The sequence below is a fragment of the Centroberyx affinis genome, unplaced genomic scaffold (genome assembly GCF_046629955.1).
Source record: "Centroberyx affinis isolate AG114_WGS23_722 - 3 ecotype Tasmania unplaced genomic scaffold, CSIRO-AGI_Caff_v1 ptg006006l_1, whole genome shotgun sequence".
NCBI classification, from domain to species: Eukaryota; Metazoa; Chordata; class Actinopteri; order Beryciformes; family Berycidae; genus Centroberyx; species Centroberyx affinis.
This window is the reverse complement of record NW_027283055.1, coordinates 324,349-345,493: the sequence shown is the minus strand read 5'-3', so window position 1 is coordinate 345,493 and position 21,145 is coordinate 324,349. Positions and strand designations below refer to the sequence as shown.

General features: G+C 42.5%; 1 protein-coding gene across 1 annotated transcript; it reads left to right on the top strand.

Annotated features, from left to right (window-relative positions):
• Nucleotides 1-321: 321 nt before the first annotated feature.
• On the top strand, nucleotides 322-15,055 carry zc3h11a (zinc finger CCCH-type containing 11A). Its single transcript, XM_071547541.1, has 16 exons — nucleotides 322-2,077; nucleotides 2,913-3,061; nucleotides 3,178-3,297; nucleotides 3,974-4,097; nucleotides 4,218-4,400; nucleotides 4,549-4,641; nucleotides 5,574-5,747; nucleotides 6,094-6,171; nucleotides 6,301-6,399; nucleotides 6,556-6,618; nucleotides 6,719-7,270; nucleotides 7,800-7,873; nucleotides 8,396-8,972; nucleotides 11,506-11,678; nucleotides 12,699-12,898; nucleotides 13,526-15,055. Exons 2-16 carry the CDS (start codon nucleotides 3,008-3,010, stop codon nucleotides 13,743-13,745), a joined length of 2,784 nt encoding a protein of 927 aa, XP_071403642.1. The 5' UTR covers nucleotides 322-2,077; nucleotides 2,913-3,007; the 3' UTR covers nucleotides 13,746-15,055.
• The last annotated feature ends 6,090 nt before the right edge of the window (nucleotides 15,056-21,145 follow it).

Below are 21,145 nucleotides of genomic sequence, written 5' to 3'. Positions count from 1 at the left end.
GGTAGCGCCCTACGTCATCCTGGGTCACAGGTGACTCTGTTGGTATAAACAACTCGACCTGCGCGTGCGCGAGAAGGATGCTATCCAGCACTGCCTCTGGCTGTCAGGAAGAATTATATAGAAGCCACTTCAAAGTTGACATGGACGTTTTCTAGTACTATTTACCACTTGAAAACTGGTCATCCGTATTTTAAGTAGAGAACTCGAATCTACCATATTTCCTTTGGACTTGAATGCAACACGGCTGGGCGGAGCACCATCCTCTGTGCGCTTGTATTTGTATCGTGACGCCGCCATTTTGTTTTAGTCTGAGTGCGGCCAGTCAACGAAACGGGGACGGGTTCTTTTCTACATAAGAACACTTATTTTTTACCTTTTTAAATCTGATACTGGTAATGAACACGATATGTTTTGTTTACATAGCCTATTTATTACACTGTTACGTTAGAAAATGAATGTGAATAGCACGGTAATTACAAAATAAAGCTGGCATGTTGGCTTGATATCTTAAGTTAGCTTAACGTTAGCGTTTAGCTAACGTCGCGAGTATTGGTTTTAGTTAGGCCTCTCTAAAATAACCAATTACACTTCCACTTCTATGTATTATGTTTAGAATATACACATACGTTGATAATAGCCACTAGCCAGCCATGCTAACTAACAAGCCAACTTGATTGTTTATGTAACTATTTAACTCTGGTAGTCCTTCCTCTGCTAGCCCATTCGCTAACTTACTTTATTAACAATCCGTTTTCAACTAATCTACGCAACGATATATAATTTCTCTACTCAATATGTGATTGTTTCTTTATCTGTGTTGAATTTTAAGCTTCCCCGAGAATATCACACAAACGCTGCAGATGACCTTTACATTATCATTCGCCAAGAAACGTTGATTCCGGTAATATTGTCTGTGTTAGTTTTGTACGTGCTTATATTCGTCAGTTTAGTTGTGGCTTGTGGGCACAATTATTAAACAAACTTAAATTTAACGGAAGTCAGGAATAGTGCCTATTTTACAGGCAGTGAAAGTGGTTTATTTTGATTTGATTATAGGGTGTATTTAAGATGGAAGCGAGGTTTGTTTCTCCTCTTTATTGTCAGTATCCAGTGAGGGCCTCCATGCCTAGAAGTATAGACAGACGCCTCAGGTCTGGTCTCTTAAGTATTGCAAATTTAATTATTGTTTGTTTTGAATTAAATACTTGAAATATATAAATATGGGTTGATTATACAGTGCAGCGATAATGGGGCCCTCCACTGACCTGGACCTCTATAATAATCAAATTCCTCAGTTTGGCCTGAACAGTTTTAAGCCATTGTTGAGAGCATATTTTTGTCAGGTTCTGCCATTTGTCTCATTCTGGTGTACAACTGTGTCATTTGTATTTGTGCACAAATGTCTGTCCTCTAACAATCCTTTTCAGTTTTCCGGGGAGTGTTTTTGATTGATTTATAGGTTTAAAACCAGCTTCTTGGGCCTTTGTGGGGATCCTTGGATATGGATAGCTTGTCCCCAAGAGAAAGAATTTTTCTTCCTCAACTTTGGTAATCAACAGCTGAAATCTCTAGAAGCCTGAATATCCTACCCACATTTTTCTTCCGACTTCACCAAAATGCCACCAAGCGTACAACACCCCCCCCATTCTACCAAGCCCAAGAAGAAGCTGAAGATTTTTCTCCACCCAACAGCCCTCATTCCCTTTTTTTGCCACACCACTTCCAGTATTCACGGATCTCATTCAGAGAAGAGTTTTTTTTTTTTTGTTCCTGGCTGTTTCTCTCCCCTTTATTTATTTCTCCTTGTAGTTCCACCCATTAATAAAAAATAATAAAAAAAATCCCCCAAGGACACTGTTGCACCAACCATCAGTAATGTTTAGCAGTCTGGCGGAGATAAAGGTGTCTCGGAGGGTCTCAGAGAAGGAATGTCGTAGGAAGACAAGTGTCTCTGGGCGACCCACCCCCCTTTCCCTCTTATCTCATGGATCAAGTCTTCCTTCAGGACCCTATACCGCCACGGAGACACCCTACCAGCAGTGCGCTCAGAAGGGAGACGTCTTCTCAGCCACCTCAGGTAAAATTAATCAGTGCTTTCTCCCCCTCCCATGCTGGGATTGTAAAAGTGCAGTCCACTGATCCAGTGGAAACAGCGATGCCAGAGATGTGAACAGTCGGTTACAGGGTTATAATAATACAATATCTTCATTTATGAAGCACTTTTCAAAACGGCTACAACGTGCCTTACAAAACAAAACAAAAAATCATCATAAAAGCTATGCAAAAGTCATAAAAGGGAGGTAAAAAACAATAACAAAAGTTGTTATTTAAAGGTATTTATTAAATATTATTCATTTAAAGTTGTTTAAAGATGATGTGGATGTATTCAGCCTGAGCTCTTCCTTCAGGCAGCCCTGATGGCAAAGAACCAATCGACTCTTGATTTTGGAATTTAGTTGGAACAGTCAATAAGAAATTTCCTGTGGACCTTGGGCTACGATCTAGCTCAAAATGTCTGGGATCTAGCTCTGTGCCAGACCCATCCATGCCTTAAATGTAATCGGTGAACTCTATTCTGAAACTACCAGGTAACTATTGCAAAGATGCTAATATCTTTATGATACGATCTTGTGCTTTTGTTCCAGTAAGAATCCTAACTGCTGCATTTTGTACAAGTTGGAGACAAGAGAGAAACATTTGACTGAAGCAGGAATACAGAATGTTACAGTGGTGTAAGCAAGAAGAGAGAAAAGCATGGATGACTTTCTTCTGATCAGTAGAGGATAAAAACTACTTAATTTTGAAAATAATCTTCAGAGTAGGTGCAGAGTACCTAAATCATAGTGAATCGATTTAATTGAGTTGTGTCGACCATTTCTGATATTGTTTTGTGTTGCGCTCTGTGTTGTTAGGGAGAGTCCTGTTGGCCCTGAAGAGAACCACCCATTGATCCTAAAGGTCGCAAGCCCCATCACCTCCGCCGATCAAGAAGCATACCTGCCTTAATATGACCAACCATGGAGACGACTGCTACTTCTACTACTACTCCACCTGCACTAAAGTATGCAAAGCTTCCGTTTGAGCAAAAAAATCCCAAACGTAATCCAACCTGTTGTAGTGGTAGTGTGAATGGTGAACAGATGGAAGATTGTGGTCTTACTGTGTTTTATTCTGTAGGGAGACAGCTGCCCATTCAGACACTGTGAGGCGGCTATGGGCAACGAGACCGTCTGCAACCTCTGGCAGGAGGGACGCTGCTTCCGTACTGTCTGCAAGTTTCGTCACATGGAAATCAAGGTAAGTAAAAACGTGTTAGAGGAAAGTCAAACCGAAGAGTGCCTAGAACCATCTCCTTCAGGCTTTGCCCACTCGAGGCTGTGTGTGTCTTGAATGGCCATTACAGAAGGGTAGAAAGAAGCCTCCCTTAAAACCTGGCTCAGGAGCCTCACTCCTGCCTCAGAACTTATTGGGAGGAACACTAATTTACTGCACAATCTCTAAAATCAGACTGAAAACCTGTTAATATGTTACTTACCAGTGAACAGAATTCACGGAAGACTCAACTTGGTGCATCCTTGTGTTCAAATTAACTTGAAGAAAAAAACATTTAGTTGTTCTTACATAGGTGTAGAAAGTCTGGAAAAGTAGGGAAAATTAATTAGTTTGGAGGAACACTAAATCACTGGGATAACTGGACATTTTCAGATTACTTTCCTCCTGAAATTTTTTATTATATGGGGAAAAGTTTAGTATTTTTCCTTCAGTTTTATTGTTTTTTACTATTCTTTGAAAGTTGACCAAACAGACTGAAGTTCGATCCAATCTCTAGGTAAATCCATGGGGATAGTTTACTCTGTGACATTGTGGTCCATTCTGCCTTTAGACCTCTTTGTTAGTTGAGTTAAGCAATGAAGTTTGTGCAGGACATACCATGAATGCTGTTGCATGCTGTGTACCTTGTTCACCCAAACAGAAAAACAGGAAGGAGATTCCTTGTTACTGGGAGAAACAGCCGGCCGGCTGCCAGAAGCCTCACTGTGCCTTCTACCATGAAAAACACCGCTACATTGATGGTGTCTATGTCCCACCCAGTAAAGGTGAGTTGGCTTTCTCAAAGCAGACAAACTAGGAGTGTCAAAATGTAGAGAGCTGAAGACCATCTCGCATCCATCTGTGAAAGACTGTAACGATATTCTATGTGATTTGTTTGCTCTCAGGTCTAACTAAGAACGAGGACCAGCCAAATGAGGAACCAGCTCCTCCTCCACCTGCACCTCTCCCTACTGCAGCCAATCCCCAGCTCAGAGGAGTCATGAAGGCAGAAACTCAGGAGACGGTACCAAGCCCCACCCACCCACCAGTAGTGATCAACCCAGCAGATGACGACGAGGACGAAGATGGTGAGTTGGAGTTGATCTAATGATAACTTGACTTATTTGTCTTTGACTTGACGTCAAGCTACTGAGAGATTATATTTAAACATTTATGCCTCATCATGAGACATGTTCCCTTTGATCCTTAAAGCTTGTGTGTCTTGTGTGTTTCCAGACCAGTTCTCAGAGGAGGGAGAGGATGGCAAGGTTGCCCCAGATGGAAGCAGGCTGACTTCTCCCAGAAAACTGCCAGGAGGCCCCAACTCAGGTGAGACTGAGGCCAGAAACAAAATGTCTAAAGCAAGTTGCAATAACAGTCTTTTCAGAAACACACCACTTCGTAGAATTAAGAACCATGTGGGAAAATTAGAGCGTTGCAGCAGCAAATTAGTAACAGGATACAGCAAAGAAAAATAGAATTTGTAAAGCTTTGGGGGTATTAAACATAACACAACTCCAAATGTCTTGTATGCATTAAAAATATGAAAGAAAACAATTAAAGCATAATGAGGGAGTGCAAAATAACTGCAGTCAAACATGAGACAAAGAGAAGTTAATGAAAATATGTAAAACATGATAATACACAAAAAAAACTGTTAATATGTTACTTACCAGTGAACAGAATTCACAGAAGACTCAACTTGATGCATCCACAATAACTCCAGCCCAATACATGATAGAAACTTCTTCCTTACACCACAGGTTCCCCCTGTAGCAGTAGTAGAAGATTTTGGAGCACATTGCTGCATAACTCCTTAATGTTTTAAAATACCAACTTCATAGTTATAGCACCCATGTGTTATGTGAACACATGTTGACATAGAAGTATTTGCTAAGTAATGCCTTTATTATATGATTATGTAGAAAATATTATAGTAATTATGGCAGGACATGAGGCAGCTCAAGTGCATCTTGTTTCAGGGTTCTTACACAGGTCTCGAATGTATGGAAAATTAATTTGTTTACTTAAGGATCTTAAAGGTCAAAATCTGGAAAAGCGATCATTCCTGATGTGTGACCCACTATCATTTTGTGTGCTGAGATGATTATTGTGACAAATAATATCCAGTTATAGACTGACAGGGTCTTGCTGATGTATGTCTTATTTCCCAGTCAGTGTCTGCATGCATCATATTGAACACTGACCAAAAATGCTGAAATGCAGTCAACAAGTGGGCTAATGTTGGATGTCTTTGATAGATGAATCGCTGAACTTTGGAGTAAGCACCCTGGGGGAGATCCGTTTGAGGAAGGCCCTGAAGGCCAACATGAAGAGAGCTGGTTATCCCATTCAGAGTGCTGATAATGCTGCCAACGGAGAGAAAGAAAACATACGTTCATTTTGTCACCCAGCCCTCTATGAGGCTAGAGATGGTAAAAACTATTCATTTGTGTCGATTTTCAGTATTTCGGGGGTTTGGATACCCAACTCCCTTTCATTCCCCAGATTCTGTTTTTTTTTCCCCACTTTCCCTCATTTTTTCCTATTTTATCTGGTAGTCTGATCACATCCTGGAATTTGATCTTGACAGCATTAATTAATTGATGCACTTGCATTTAACATGGCTAGTGATAGCCCAAACCATGGCTGCTTATATTACTTGATTAATCGCTAAAATATTCAGAAGAGTAATAGTCAATCCCAAAAAGAAGTAAATCTCATTTATTTATTTATTAATCTCATTGATCTCACCAATATATGGTCCCTCTATCCACCTAGGCCCAGTTGTGTGTGAAGAAAGTGGGAGACCCAGAGGCAGTGTGGCCGAACGGCTCGGAAAGAAAATATTCAGTAATGGTAGATGTACACTGTTATTGTTCCTTAACATTTATTCTGTCTGTGTCTGAATATGTTAAAGGATTTCAAATGCCAGTGCTGTTCTACTTTAGGATTACTAACACATGACTGTTGTTCTCTTTCCTCTAGATGCCAAAACTGGAGGAGAACCCCTGCTGAAACGTAGTCTAGCTGAGCGTCTTGGTAGAGTTGTGGATGAGGAAGACTCATTACTGGTCCCTCAGAAAGGTGAGAAAGATGAAACACTCTCTGACTGCTAACCAGGAATGGTGACTATATGAAACAACATAAACAACAGGTGGTGTTTTATGAGGCTGATAATATTCAGTGTCTGGAAAGTATAATATGGCTATTCAAACTAATTTTATTCCACTGATTCTTCAGCTTTGAAGCCTGTTAGAGAGAGACTTGGTTTGTCAGCTGAATCTGCTGCTCCCACTCAACCAGGTAAGAAGTATGGGAGAGTATATTTTGTCTGGATAGATGTGAATCAAGCAGAGGGAATGTAGTATTGATGTGTATTGTTCTCCCCCAATCTTCCTAACAGTTGAGACCAACATGGGGTCTCTGGAGAAAACTCCAGAGCAGATCCGCATTAAAACCCTGGAGGAGATCAGACAGGAGAAGGCATCAAAGTCTCAGTCTCAGAGCCAGAAAGACAGCTCTTCAGTCTTGGCTCCAGAAACCACCACTACCAAAACCATCTCTACCAAAGCCTCCAAGGGCACCAAGAGAGCCATCACCATCAAAGATGCCTCCGTTATCCAGGTCAAGACTTTCTCTGAGATCCTCCATGCCAAGAAGAAAAAGCAGGAGGAACAGCAGAAGCAGGAGAACATCCCCAGTCCTAAGAAGGCCAAGCAGGCTGCTGAGAAAGCCCCAGGCAAGACCCAAGAACAGTCGGACACAGCCCTGCCCAGCCATGTGGCCCCAGCTGGGGCCGAGATCAAGGTGAAGACACTGGAGGAGATCCGCAGGGAGAAGGCAGCAAGGATTCAGGCTGAGCAAGCCCTGGAGGCTGAAAATGGGAAGAGCCCTGACATTGAAACACCCAGTGCTAAGAAGCCCCGCCTACTGCGCAATAAGCCAGCATCACTCAGTAAGATGGCACTTCAGCTGTTGATTAGTTCTGTTTCCTATGTGTTGCCATAAGCTCCCAGAAATACTTGCAGTGTTGAAAATAACAGTACATAATGAAATCCATTATGGCCACCTCCGGAACATACATTAGTCAGCTGGCATATGATTGGTGTATGGGTCTTGAAGTGGCCATCTTGGATGTCATGGAATATATTTACTGATGACCATGCATTCAGTTCTGTAACCTGACAAAGGCTACTATAACCAAAACATGTGTCTTTAATATAAAGTTTTGTCTGTTGTTTTTCCAAGGGTAGCTGAATTATGTCATTGTTTTGGGTCACTATGCTGCAAAGGAGCTACAAAGTTTCAGTAGACTTATTGTCCTTTGTTGCAACAAGCTTCCCATAAGAGTGCTGTAGTGTGTCTTGGTTTTATTGTTGTAAATGTAGCTACTGGGGCTGAATTCACTTGTTCATTTTCCTTTATACTTATTTTATCTTGCCATCTTCTCAAGTTTAACATAATGAATTTGATGTTCAACCCAGCAGGCAGCATCGCAACACAGAAGATTGCTGAGGTGACAGAGAAGCCAGTTAATGCCCCCACTGCTGGTGCTGAGGTATGACTTGACAGACACTACAGACCTGAAAAAAAACACTAATCAAAACTAATTGAGTTCACTGAGTGTAATATACAAGTGTGATTTATGTGCATGAAACAGTTGCAGATGGCATACTGGTGAGGGAGTCTCCAGGAACGTGATGGTTATAGCCATTGGGCCTTGAGAGTCTGTAGGGGAAAGGCAGACCATGTGGGATGGGGGAAAGGCAGTTTGTACTCCAGGAGTACAAACCACTGTATGGCATTGTAATGGGCAAGGCCCAGGTCAGAGGTCAGCTGATGTTGGTCTCCACAAGTATAACATGTCTTTGTACTGTAGGTATATGCATAGCTCACGATATTGCTTTTCTTGATAACACATTTTAGGACTGTGATGGTGCAAATTGCGACAATGTGGTACTCAAAAAAAAATGTCCAGTGTTGGCAGGTCTGACACTATTGATGGCTATAGTTGTCTGCATGTGGTGCCTGATATTCCATTGACTCTAGGTGATTGTAAATCTCCTGTCTGTCTTTCTAGACCAGCCCTGCCTCCAGTAACGGTGTCAAGGTAAAGACCTTTGAGGAGATCATGCGCGAGAAACGCCTTCGCAAGCAGGAAATGGAAGAGCAGGCCTCCTCCACCAGCCAGTCTGCCTCTGCTGAGGCAGAGCCTCCTCAGAAACAGGCAGCAGGCCCCGCTCTGAAGAGGAAGGGTCCCATCAGAGCCAATCTTACACCGCCAGCCACTTCCTCACCTTCCTCCACTAGTCTGGCCTCTGACACTACCACCTCCACCCAAAAGGCCCCTGTTCGTAAACTGATCACCCTCAAACCCAATGCTGCTTTGCCTGTACACAGCACCACTGCTACTACTGCTGCTGCCATTCCAGCCGTGACCTCGGTCTCTGGGAAGCAGAGCTCTCCTCCATGGCAGGCTGAGGCCGACTCCCGCTCACAGAGCCCCAGCAGCTCCAGAGACTCCCCAGCCAAGAATAGAAAGAGCTCTGCAGCACCCTCATCGGCTCCTAAGGGCCCACCTGCAGAGGACGGTACTGCTGACAAAACACAGAACAGTACCCAGAAGAAATCCCCTGGACAAACTACAGACACCAAAGGTACCTCACCCTCACCCCGTTATGTATACTTAATTATTCTGTTTTGATCCTTCATACAACAGCTTTAACCATTAAAACCAGGGTTCCCACTGGTCAAGGACAGGCACGTTGGAACTATTTACTGGGAGGGAATTTTGTATGTGGATGTTTTTTTTTATTTGGGGAGGGGGGCGAGGGGGGCATAGACTACTTCACCTTTTGACAGCGCTGTCCAACACAGTGGTGCTGAATGCACTAGACTGAGATGCTAGATGAGACTGCAAAATATGAGATGTATACAAGTATTTTCACAATGCATCTTTATTGTTATTCTAGTCTTATAAATTGTCAAAAGTTGACCTTCTCTCAGTTGTACGCCTAATTAAGGCTTTCATCAGGGTAGGAATGTGGCTGACATCCAAAATGTCATTGTGAGCATTGTGAGCATTCATTATTGCTAGTAGAGTGAGTCTCTCTGGCGCCATGGTGTTGCACAGCCAGCTCTTCAGAAAACGCGCTCCGATGCTGAGTCGCTGTAAGATATGTGGAGTACTCCCAACTTAATTCCATTAATAGGACATATATACACCTTAGTCGCATTTCTTGAACTGTAACCAAGTAGCGCATGTGTCCAGCTCACCATGTGAAGGTAAAAGTTAATTGTAGTCTGTACTGGGCTAGATTAGGGGGTTAGTCTTACCAGTATCTGTCATCCACAACAGCTTGTAGGATATATTTCAGTTGATGAAATCGCTATATCCATCCAAAGGCAGCAGGACACGTGTGTTCTGCAGCCTCTAATTTGAATGATGTGCGCATTTTGAAAGCGCTCTGCAATTACGCGCACTGCAACCAACGTAGGTACATTGATTGCATATTGCACAACCAGCATCAGGCTCTTGCAAAACAGGTACAAACTTCTGTGTTTTTGCGCACACCGAACTGCTAATCCACACAGCTTCCAAGTTTCTACAGTGCAAATCATCAGGAATACAGGAGACGGACGGTGACATCCTGGAGACGCGCTGGACACAGCGGTTCACAGCTCTATCCAAACACAGCAACAACTTTGTAGAGCCTCAAGCATGCCATTTTGTAATTGTAATGGAGATATGCAAATGGCTGCAGTGAAAAACATGATGTGGTAGAGCAGAATTCTGGCTGTTTTTGTTTTTTTATTAAATCTGAAAGTGGCAGGACAGGAAACAAGTTATTTTTATCCAAAAATATATGTATATCCCATTTCCACAATTCTCTCTGGATAATCAAACTAAGTGCTTCAGTCATGTAAACGTGATTATTATGGGGCAACAGACTATTGCCTTAATCGCAGTATTGGCAATAGTCACATTATTGTGCGTATGTAAATGTAGTCTAGACATGTGATGTGCTTTGAGCAGGAGAAAGGCTTATCATTTCTTACAATCTATGCAGAGGAGAGGCTATATAAGATCATGCACATAATGCATTGGAAATATATTTATTATAAGGATAAAGAAAGAAATGAAAGTTTAAGCACCAATTCTTCATTTAAATGAGCACAGATCCTGTGCAGACCCACGGTACGCCCTCTAGAGGCCATCTGACGATGCACAGGCTCCGTGCAAACCATCCCTGAGTGACTGAGGCCCAATCCCAAACCAGCCCCTAACCTCCTGCCCTATTTACTCCCCCTCCGTTTGCGTGTTCACGTGGATTCACCATATTAAGGGCTGTCCCAAACCAATTAGCAGGAGTGTAAGTGGACTGTTAAACCCACCGATAGCGAGTCTACATCGATGCAGACTCGATCGTCGAAGTTCCGTCTTTCTACTTTGTCAAGTATTTTTGATAATGCATACACACCTTTGTTTTCCTCACACTGACTTTACAGCTTCAAACAAAATCACAGAATGTGATGAAGTTTAAAACAGGAGAACATCACTTTGTCCCTAAGGTCGCTTGACTTGTAGCAAACCCGTAAATGCCTTTATGCATGCATAAACAAAGTCTAATTTCCTTCACATCATTCTCATGGTTTTGGACGTTGTGTGTTTACATTAACAGTTGCAACCTGTTTATCCTTGCCTCGTAAAATTTGAAATGGCAAAACAGTCGGGCTTCTATCGGTTGATGACTGCTTCCAGTTCTTCCGGGACAGTTGCAAGGGCGTCACATAGTTTGTCAATTTATTTCTACCCTCCCCCTTCATTAGAAGTGCCCTTCACAGCTGTGAGTGTAACTTGATTTGGAGTGACACTTGGTGGTGAAGTGGTAGTGGGTAGGGGCCGGTTTGGGATTGGGACTGAGTGAGTGACCTGAATTTGCCAGTTTCTCCCCTCGGCCGCATGGTGCGCTGTGGGGGAAAAAAGTTGGGTGCAGTAAGGTGAAGCTGTCAATAGGGGGTGCTGCTGCAAAAGGACGACCATGCTTTGTTCTTTGAAGTACCCTAACTTAGTCATGGACAGTCATGTAATTTACATTGGGGCCATGGTTGGAACCTTGGAAAACTGAATGTCTGTCACCACAGGGTGTCCCTCCATTACATCCCATTGTTAATTTGCTTCCTTTTCAGTGAGGCCCAAACTGAATGTGAAGCCCTCTGTGATGAAGCCTGCAGCCCAGGTGAAGCCGGGCCAGAAGAGGAAGGCGGCAGAGCGATCTGCTGTAGCTGCAGTCAAACCCCTGAACAGCGCCTCCACAGTGCCGGAGGAGCCACTGCAGGAGACGGCATGTAAACAGAGGGAGGTAGGTTGGCAGACTGGGCCCACGTTCGGTGTAAACTTTACAAATTTGTTGTTAGTGTTAGAATTATTATTATTGTTATTATTATTATTATTATTATTATTATTATTATTATTATTATTACGCATCTTCTTCTGCCCTTAAAGTATCTGGATCTTGGAAAATGTAAGAGCGTAAGAGCTACAGCAACCAAACTTGGCAGATAGGTCCAAAGTATCAGCCACTACTCAGGCAACGAAAACCCGTCAATTGCCCGCATACGCCCCAACCTAGTGCAAATTATGAAGTCCATCACTCTGTTTTTCTCAAAAACTGTAAAACTAATTAAACCTCCCACATTATTTGATCAATTGACACCAAACTTGCTACACTACATCTTCAGACTGTCCTCCACAAACAATCCAGCCAGATTTTTGAAATATCAAAAATTGAGCCCACAGTGCAAAATGTTTTACTGTAAACGGCTACTGCAAATTCTCTCTAAGTAAAGCTCCTACGTTCATGGAAATAAATTACAAAATCTTGCAGTCATGGTTGATGAAGTGTGTAAAATTTCAGAATTGTACCTCAAAAATAAAAATTTTGACAGTAATTTGAATTATGTCCTCATGTAACCTATTGCAATCAATGGAAAATAGAGCATCTCGAAACATCAGTTTTTCACTGATGGAGCATTCAATCTTTGTAAAAATAAATTACAGATATCTCTATCTTGTCCAGATAGCTCAACACGTTCATGACTTGCCGTTGATGTCAAAGGTTGTGAGTTGGAGTCCTGGGTGCTGCAGAATAAACATGCCTTTCTTTGCTGTTACTTTTGCTACATCTGGCCGGCCCCGTCCATGGCTGCTTGCAGTCCTAGTCTATTTTTCTTTGCTGTGTCCTATCACTATTTGCTGCTGCAATGATCTGATTTCCCCACAGGGATCTTTGAAGCGTCATCAAATGTAGAAACAGCAGATAAAACAAAAAAGTCATGTGCTACTGCAATTATTGACCCTCACTGACTTATTTTATTGTCAGATATTCCCGTCGTCCAGTGCAGAGGCTCAGCTGAGCCCTGCTGTTCCCAGGAGCCCCACCACCCTGCTGGGCTCAGGCTCTGACTCCAGCCCCCTGAGAGAGGAGCTCCAGACAGTCCCTGTTTTCCAGCAGAGTCCGGTCCAAACCAAGCCGACCGTCAGTACTGCCGCAGCCAGGGAGGCCGTCACTGTCCCTCAAAGGTAAAGGATGGGAGAGAGTAGATGTCATGATCAATTTCTGGTTATGTCATTCTGCATTTACATCATATGGCACATGTGAGGTTCCTACAAGAGAATACTGCTCCCCTCAGGCTTCAGGTAATAAATAACTTGGGAACCTGGTGATGAACCCAGATTTCTCCAGCTTCCTGAATTGACATCACTAAGGAAATGCCTTTAGGCGAGTGTGTGGAGTGATATATTCATTTCAAATAAAATGAAAGAAATGAATAATTTCCATTTCATGAATAATTTTGTGACCACAATTAAAAAATTATATATGATAATAAATAATATGGCAGGACACAGCCAAATGCTGTTTTTCTTTTTTTATTATTTGTGGTTGACATTACAATGTTTGTTTTGCTGTAAAACATGAACTCAAATGTTTTCAGCACTAAATTGATGTGTTTAGTGTAAAAAAAAAAAAAAAAACTGATCGCCTCAACCATGGCGTCTTGACAGCTTTGAGTTTGAACGTGTGAACGCCCCCCACTCATTGCTTGTAAGTCAATTCCGATGGTTATTCCCATATGACGCGAATGCAGCATTATTGTCCTTGTTACTGAAGAATGACTGAACATTAACCTGCCTCTCCCTTCGTTTTAGCCCAGTACCAAAGACACCCACTCAGTCCAAGCCACGGAGGCCCAGTGTGGCTGCGTCCCGCGCGGCTCCCGCCTCCAGCGCCGCCGCCTCCACGTCGGCGGTGGACGACTTTGAGGAGCTGATGAACGAGTTCACCGACGACCACCTGGAGGAAGACATGGACCCCGGTATGGGAGAGGACGACCTGCTGCAGGAGCTGTCGGAGATGATCGACAGCTAAGGGTTCCCACGAGCGGAGCCGACACCCTACCCCACCTCCTCACCCTGGACCTTGTCTCGTGACCCTCCAGTGCATTTACAAGCAGTGACCTCCAAATGACTGGCAGAGTATCACCCACTGGCTACCACGGAGGATTTTCAAAAGGACCTTTTGTTCAAATTCAACACATTTTAAGCCGAAGGTTCTTATTTGTTGTTTTCTTTACATTTTAGACATCTTCTCTCGTGTAAACAATTCTTCGAGGCATGTGATTCATTTTCTGCCCACAGGATTATCTGATGAAACAATGGTTCTACTATATGGCTTAGTTTTGATCTGTCATGGCTAATTTTTTGGTCCACATCCTTCTGATAAACAACACGAAATCAGATACCGTTGGAGATGTTGTGTAGAACATCCTCAGGTAACTTCTAGTCAGGAATTTGTGAAAGACAGAGTCAAGTGCACCACTCGCTGATGTGAAATCATGTGTTGTTGCAGAGAGAAGTCACATCTGTATACTGTGTATGCAAAAGGAAGAGCAAGCTCAATATGGAATGATGAAACAGGCCTAGCAAGTCTCATACTGCTGCACTTACAGTAGCCTGCCCCTACCTACTTGTATTTTTCTTTTTACATCTGTGACTAGACCAGACTGGTGGAAACTTGTAACAAATGTTTGTTTGCCTGGTTCCCACATCATGACAGTAAAAATGTATAGGTGGTGCTCTTGTGATAACCCTGTCAACAGAGCAGTAAAGGTCAGAACTTGAGAGTTAAATGAATATTCCAAAATGCATCAAGGATGTTTAGGATTGTTGCATCAGGATTGTTTTTGTCTTCATCAGTTGGATGTGGTTTATTCATGTTTCCACTCTGATCTTATGGAGTGCATCTTCTATTTTTGTCATTTTTATTTATGGACTCTACATTGGTCTTATAATGTAAATGTTTGACTGAAATTATAATTTTTTTTAACCCATGGTTTTATCCAACAGCCATACTTTTAAATCACTGCTTTCTGGGATAACTTTTGCAATTGCTCTCTTGTCTTACTCTGTGAATGAACAACTCAGGGACTGGTGTTTGTATGATCTTTATGTGCTTGATATACACCAAATCTCATTTCAACAGTGCTGTTTAGTTGTTTGAACCCTGATGTATGTTTCTTTTGTGAAATCTTAGCATTGGTTTATCAGTGTGGTAAGAGAAAAGATCAACTTGTTGGTTGGTCATATGTTTGCACCTGTTGCGATCCTTTTCCTTGAGCTTACTGTTAAAAGTGACTTGTATAAGATACTCTGTAAATAAAAAATGCTTTTAAAGACCAATTGGATCAATGCTTTACTGAATCATTTAGTATGTTAGATCACTGGAACAGTGTCTGTGGCCAGGGCTCCCTGGAAAAAGAGATCTTGTAATTTCAATGGGACTCACCTGGTTAAATAAAGGTTTAATGATAAATATGCAGGAGGAATTAGACCTTGTCTAGTCAAAGGAGGTTAATGGAAAAAAAAAGCTTTGATTTATGAAACCGTTACCAGTAAACACTTATTACTGGTTTATGGTTGGCCTCTGTGCCCATTTTTCTGTGGTTATCTAATTTCCAGTCAAAATGGCCATTAAGTGCAAGTTCTTTGTTTTTCAGTGTCAGAAAAAAATGCAGGAAGCATTTTTAACACAAAATTTCACAAAAGCATCCACAACTAAATCTTTTTTTTTCAGTATTTAATGTGTCCGCCCTTTTGCCTTTCTTACAGCTTCCATTCTTTCCGGGAGACTTTTTCAGATCTGAAGCAGGATTGCAGCTTGTTTTTTCCCCTCTCTCAAAGATGAAAGCTTTGCTGTCTGTCTCATGGTAATAGTTTTGCAGGTCTTACACGGTGGAACTCCTGTTCTTTCACTTATTTTCCTTTGACTTTCACCTTCATGCAAGTGTATTGTCTTCCATCAAATCACATCAGAAATGTTGCCTTTAGCCATTTCAGAGGCACATGAGAGAGAAATGTGAGGCAGCTCAGGTGTGTTTGGGCCGTTTGTGTGAATGTTAGTGTCACTGTTGAAGGGAACAACTTTTGTTGGTTTTAAGACTGGAAGGATGGAAGAGTTAAAGTGACAGTAGGGTGCACAAAAGTAAAGAGTGGACAAATGAAATACTGATAGATTTGATATTATACTTAGAGTTGGAGGCTTTTGTGTAATTTTGTTAAAGGAATAGTTCACCCAAAAATGAAAATTCTGTCATGATCTCCTCACCCTCACGCCAGTTGAAACACAGGTGAAGTTTGTCCATATAACTCATAACAGGCTGCAGCACAACTCCATAGCAGCCTTCTCCAAAACAACTGAAGTCAGTGGGGACCAGTTCTTCAGAGTTCCAAAAAGACCTACAGTATATTTACACCATCATTTAGTGGAAATCTGAACTACAGCTGATTGATTTGCAACAAATAATGGTGTATAGGTCTTTCTATTCACAGTGTGATTGTTTGGCTGTTTTTGTTTTGGAACTCTATCCCCATTGACCTGCTGCATGTTGTCAGTAACAGCCTTGCAGGCTTTCTAACAGCTTTGCATTAAGAGTTTTGCACATACTCTACAGTGAACAGCATCTGAAATGTGTTCAAATGGTTGTTTCTTTGATAATTGAAATATTTCAAAATGACCATTGCGTACTCTATTTTGAGAATTACTTTTTTGCTTGATGGCATGATTTGATGACCATTTCATTTTAAAATGGAACAAACCCAATGTTCTGATGCATCTTTGCATATGTACAGTATATACCGTATGCTATATGTGCTTTTGAGCCCACAATAATGTGTATCAAACTTTGCATAAAGAGTTTTTTACTTAATCTAGGAGTTTGCTTAATCCAGGTCCATGAAACCGGAACAGCAATACCAACAACTTCACAGGTGTCTCTGTATCTATGCTCGTGTGTGTGTGTGTGTGTGTGTGTGTACCTCCAAGCTCAGCTACATGTCTTCATGTGAATGACAGTAGAGTTTGCAGAAACAGTGATGGTTATTTGTTGCCACCTAGTGGTTTAATCAGATTCACTGGAGACAGACTATTCAGCCGTGGGAGAATCAGCTGTGGGAGAATCAGCCATCTGCAGCTGAGTTTTCATGGCCTTGGCAATACTATCATCGATAGCCGGACCCTGAGATGCCATGGCGGCCTGCAGCAGCTTTTCAGTGACAACTCCTGACAAAGATCATTGAACACAGCCTTGTGGATCTCTTTAACACTAATCTCTGGGTGGGGAAAAACGAATTCTGCCATTTATTTCTGCCACTGACATCTCTGTCAGACAGTAGATGTTATTGATGAGCTTCTGTGAAATTCTGCTGAGCTCGCCACTCATTCTCCAGGCTTTCGCAGAAAGATGGTGCACAGCTGTCTGTCTGTGCTCCCAGGTTTCCATCCTCTGCCTTGAATATCTCCCCAGCCACACTGTCAACATTGTCAATGATAGCCTGCATGTTGTCATAACTTCCGTTGTCAATGATTGTAGTTCTGCTGAAGAGAAACTTGGGAAACTCGGCCACTATTGGGCTATCAGTAATCACAAAGGCATTTCGATGGCCCAAGTGTGGTTTATGATACTGGCTCTTTAGTTCCTCCACCATGTGACAGATGTAATCACTTGCAAAACCTGCTTTTACATTTGGCAGTCAGTAAGAGCATTTTCTTGAGAAGGTGAGGACTGTGAGGCATAAAAGGCCTTCAACTTAGTCTCCACCGACCCTAGTGAATGGGTAGTATGGGAAAATTCTGTTACCCGTTTTCTTGTCTCCGGTCTTTGTCTCATCAGATCCCGAAGCATCAATCTGGTCAACAGCCTGCAGGTCTTGAACAATTGTTTTCACAATGTCAGACGCTGCAGCATCAGCACACAAATAAGTGCTGAGTGGCAGCACAGCAGATGTGGCCTCTGAAAGAGTCACACTACTTCCACTGCTTGACAAGAATGTCACTCACAGCTTTGGTGGCTGTGGTAAAAAAAAAAGCTGTCTGATCCCAATTCCTCCATGTTTCTTACAGGCTGCAAAACCTTCAGATGTGGGCACCGGCTCACTATTACACCCACGCATCTCTTCAATATGGCAGCAACATGAGCCGCCATTTCACTGGTGCGAGAGATGCTGCCACTCACAAACACAACAGGCTCCTCAGACTCCAAAATGGGGTTCTGGATGGCCACAGACAGGACAGAGTCTATCTTCTGCTCCACCTCTGTCGCAACCAACTGGGTCAGTTTCTCTGAGTTCACAGATCTCTGCCCCTGGACCTCTAGACCAACTGAATGATCTCCATGCACATGTTGGCCAGCACAGTCCCAATTGCAGAGTCAACTGTGCCAGCTGCCATCATCCTCCACTGCTCTGAAGTCAGTGCAATAACAGATGTTGGTTGGTCACCAACTACTAGTGTTAATATGAGTGTTCTTCAGGACTGTAAGCTATAATGTGCACTTTTTGTTTTTATCTAAAGCCGTAGTAATTAACACAGAATTTCTTTAATTAACACACACACACACACACACATACTTCCTTAAGTCACTTTCGGGGTATTTACATAGACTTACATTCATTTCCTGGAGACTTACCCTAACCATAACCATAACCACTACTTGCCTAAACCTAACCCTTACCCTAACCTTAACTTAACCCTAACCTTAACCTTAACCTAAACCTAACCTTAACCACTAACCCAAAAATCAGCTTTTTACCAATTGGGGACACGGCTTTTGTCCCCAATTGCACAAGCCATCCCCAGTCAACTGGTCTTAAGTCTGGTGTGTGTCCCTGAAAGTGACTTAAGTCATACCACACACACACGCACACACGCACACACACACACACACACACACACACGTGCACATTACATTCAAATAGACAGAAAAATAGAAAAATAGCATAGGGATGTTTAGGACTGCTCATCAGTCCATGATGCATATTCATAATTGAAACAAAAGGAATATAGAAAAGACACCATTTTTCAGAAGGTGACCATAGAGAGCTGAGATCAGTCACAGCTATTATCTGGACTATAGCTGTGAGTCCAGACGCCAACAGACCATCAGCATTACAGCTGAAGCCTGCATCAATAGTGTAAACTACAAATTAGTGTCTGTGTATTTATAAAAAAAAAAGAAAAACAATATATACAGAGGAAACGGAGGCGCAGTCATTACACTATCATTGCCCAAAGTGCTTGAGTAGCAAAACGGCAAAAAGAACTGGCTCCCAGTTGCTGCCCGCATCAAGTTCAAGTCCTTGACGCTCGCCTACAAAGCAGCAACCGAAACAGCTCCCACCTACCTAAACTCCCTCATTCAGGTCTACGCTCCCTCCCTCCCTCACTTCGCTCTGCCAAGGAGCAGAGCCTGGTGCTGCCGCCACAACAAGGCCCTAAGTCTCTATCCAGACTCTTCTCTTCTGTGGTTCCTCTGCGGTGGAACGAGTTACCGAACTCCATTCGATCCGCAGAGTCCCTCTCAATCTTTAAGAAAAGGCTAAAGACCCAGCTCTTTAGAGAACGCCTTCTCACCTGATGGACTGTGTAATAAAAAAAACAAAACAAAAAAAAACCTCTTTATCTGCCTCTATGCACCTATGTCCTGTTGGACCAGAACTTAGCTTTATGGCTCTTACTCTCGTTGTTCTCTCCTGACTAGAACCTCGCTTGCGTTGTATTAAAATCTCATGTGTACGTCGTTTTGGAGAAAAGCGTCTGCCAAACGGGAAATTGAAATTGTAAATTGTAACTGCAATTAACGAACCATAAGGTATAAACATGGCAGGATTGTTCAAGCATCGTGAATTTACTGCGTGGAATTCCTGGGATGCGCTTTTACGCACACACTCATCTCATATTTCCTACAGCCTCTCGTACAGTTATGCTGATTGGTGTTTATGTCCATGTTTATTGCACGCACACTCGTTTAACCTGGTTTGGACATAAACAACAAGCATCATCGTGGGCCAGAAAATCAATCAATCAATCCAAAATCAGACTCGTTCTCTGCTTACTAAGAGCGCCACAGCAGCCACTGTATCATTACGCACCGCTATACGTATCTTGTGAGCCATAATTTATCTTTTTAGCGTCTAATTTATGATCCGATATGAGTTATTCTTATTTCCACATTACTGTACAATTTGGAGACATTATGTAAACCTGTGTACTCGCGCTAGAATAAAAATCCTGCTTGGAGAAAAAAGGATGAGGAGGAAGATGAACTTGTTAGAGCTACTGCAGCAGGAATAGGAAGGTGAAGTTATTCCAGACGGGACTTTTGATTAGTAAAATGGTCTTTTCACATATTTTCTATCAGACATATAGTTTACTAGTATTATTATTGGATTACACAGTGTCCTGCTCTTGCCCCCATTTTCTGTGTCTCGCTCTCCAGGCCCCCATGGACTTGTGGCGCAGCGGCTACTTTCCAGTACCAAACATAAGGATCTCGTTCCCACGCGTTACCAAGTCGTGGCCACGCATTATTTTATTAACATGAGATGTTACCAGAGGGGCTCCGTAAATTTCTGCTCTCACAGCAGACTGACACATTGAACCTTACAGCTAGATCTTGTTCTGATAGTCCTTGCCTCACTCGACACAGAAACGTGAAGAACTGGTCTAAGAGAGGTGGTAGTAGACCAGCTCTCAGTGTGGCTTGGTTGGATGCTGTAAGCCTCTGGACCTGACTCCATCTCACCATGCTCTCTGCTGTTGGCTGTAAAGCAAGGAGCACAGCTTTCAGGGTGTCATAGTCCTTGAATCCAGTGTACTGAATCATTTTTGGGTCTGATTGGAAGCACTGAAGAAAAAATGGCTGACTTTTCAGTTTATCATTATCCAGTGTAAGGTGGGCTATCTCCTTTAATGTCTCTTCCAGACCATCTTCCAATGTCAAGGGCTCCACAGCATAATCGTGGTCTGGAGGTGTCACCTTTGCAGGCTGACTGCAACAAAGTGAAAGACCTGATATTATAGTCAGTGCTACCAGTGGGGCGTTAATGTTATGCGGCTCTTCTGCTAATGTTCTACCAATCAATACAACTAATAACTGAAGAAGCACTTTAAATTTTGTGTCACATTTTTTATATGATCACTGATGATGCATAAGCCTTACTGACCATATGTAAATTGTGAAACCTTACATTTGGCTCTGACAAATCACTAGGCTTCCTGAAAACACTGCATCTCAGAAAGTGATGTATGATTATCTCCACCAATCGGTGTCAGTCAAAATGAGGTCCAGGTGTTCCAAGAGGTGAATCTGGGAGAGTGCTACCAATTGAAACAGTTCCGCATCCCCATCCGGATTCACGTCGGCCACGTGGGTGGGAGTTAATGGGAGTAGCCCGCTCTCTCGTTACGCCCTCAATGCCGAGTTGGAAGTCCCA

Coding starts and splice junctions, on each gene's coding strand:
- zc3h11a (XM_071547541.1), top strand. CDS start 3,008: ATGACCAACCATGGAGACGACTGCTACTTCTACTACTACTCCACCTGC. Junction 3,062..3,177: donor ACTACTCCACCTGCACTAAA/GTATGCAAAGCT, acceptor TTTATTCTGTAG/GGAGACAGCTGCCCATTCAG. Junction 4,642..5,573: donor GCCAGGAGGCCCCAACTCAG/GTGAGACTGAGG, acceptor TGTCTTTGATAG/ATGAATCGCTGAACTTTGGA.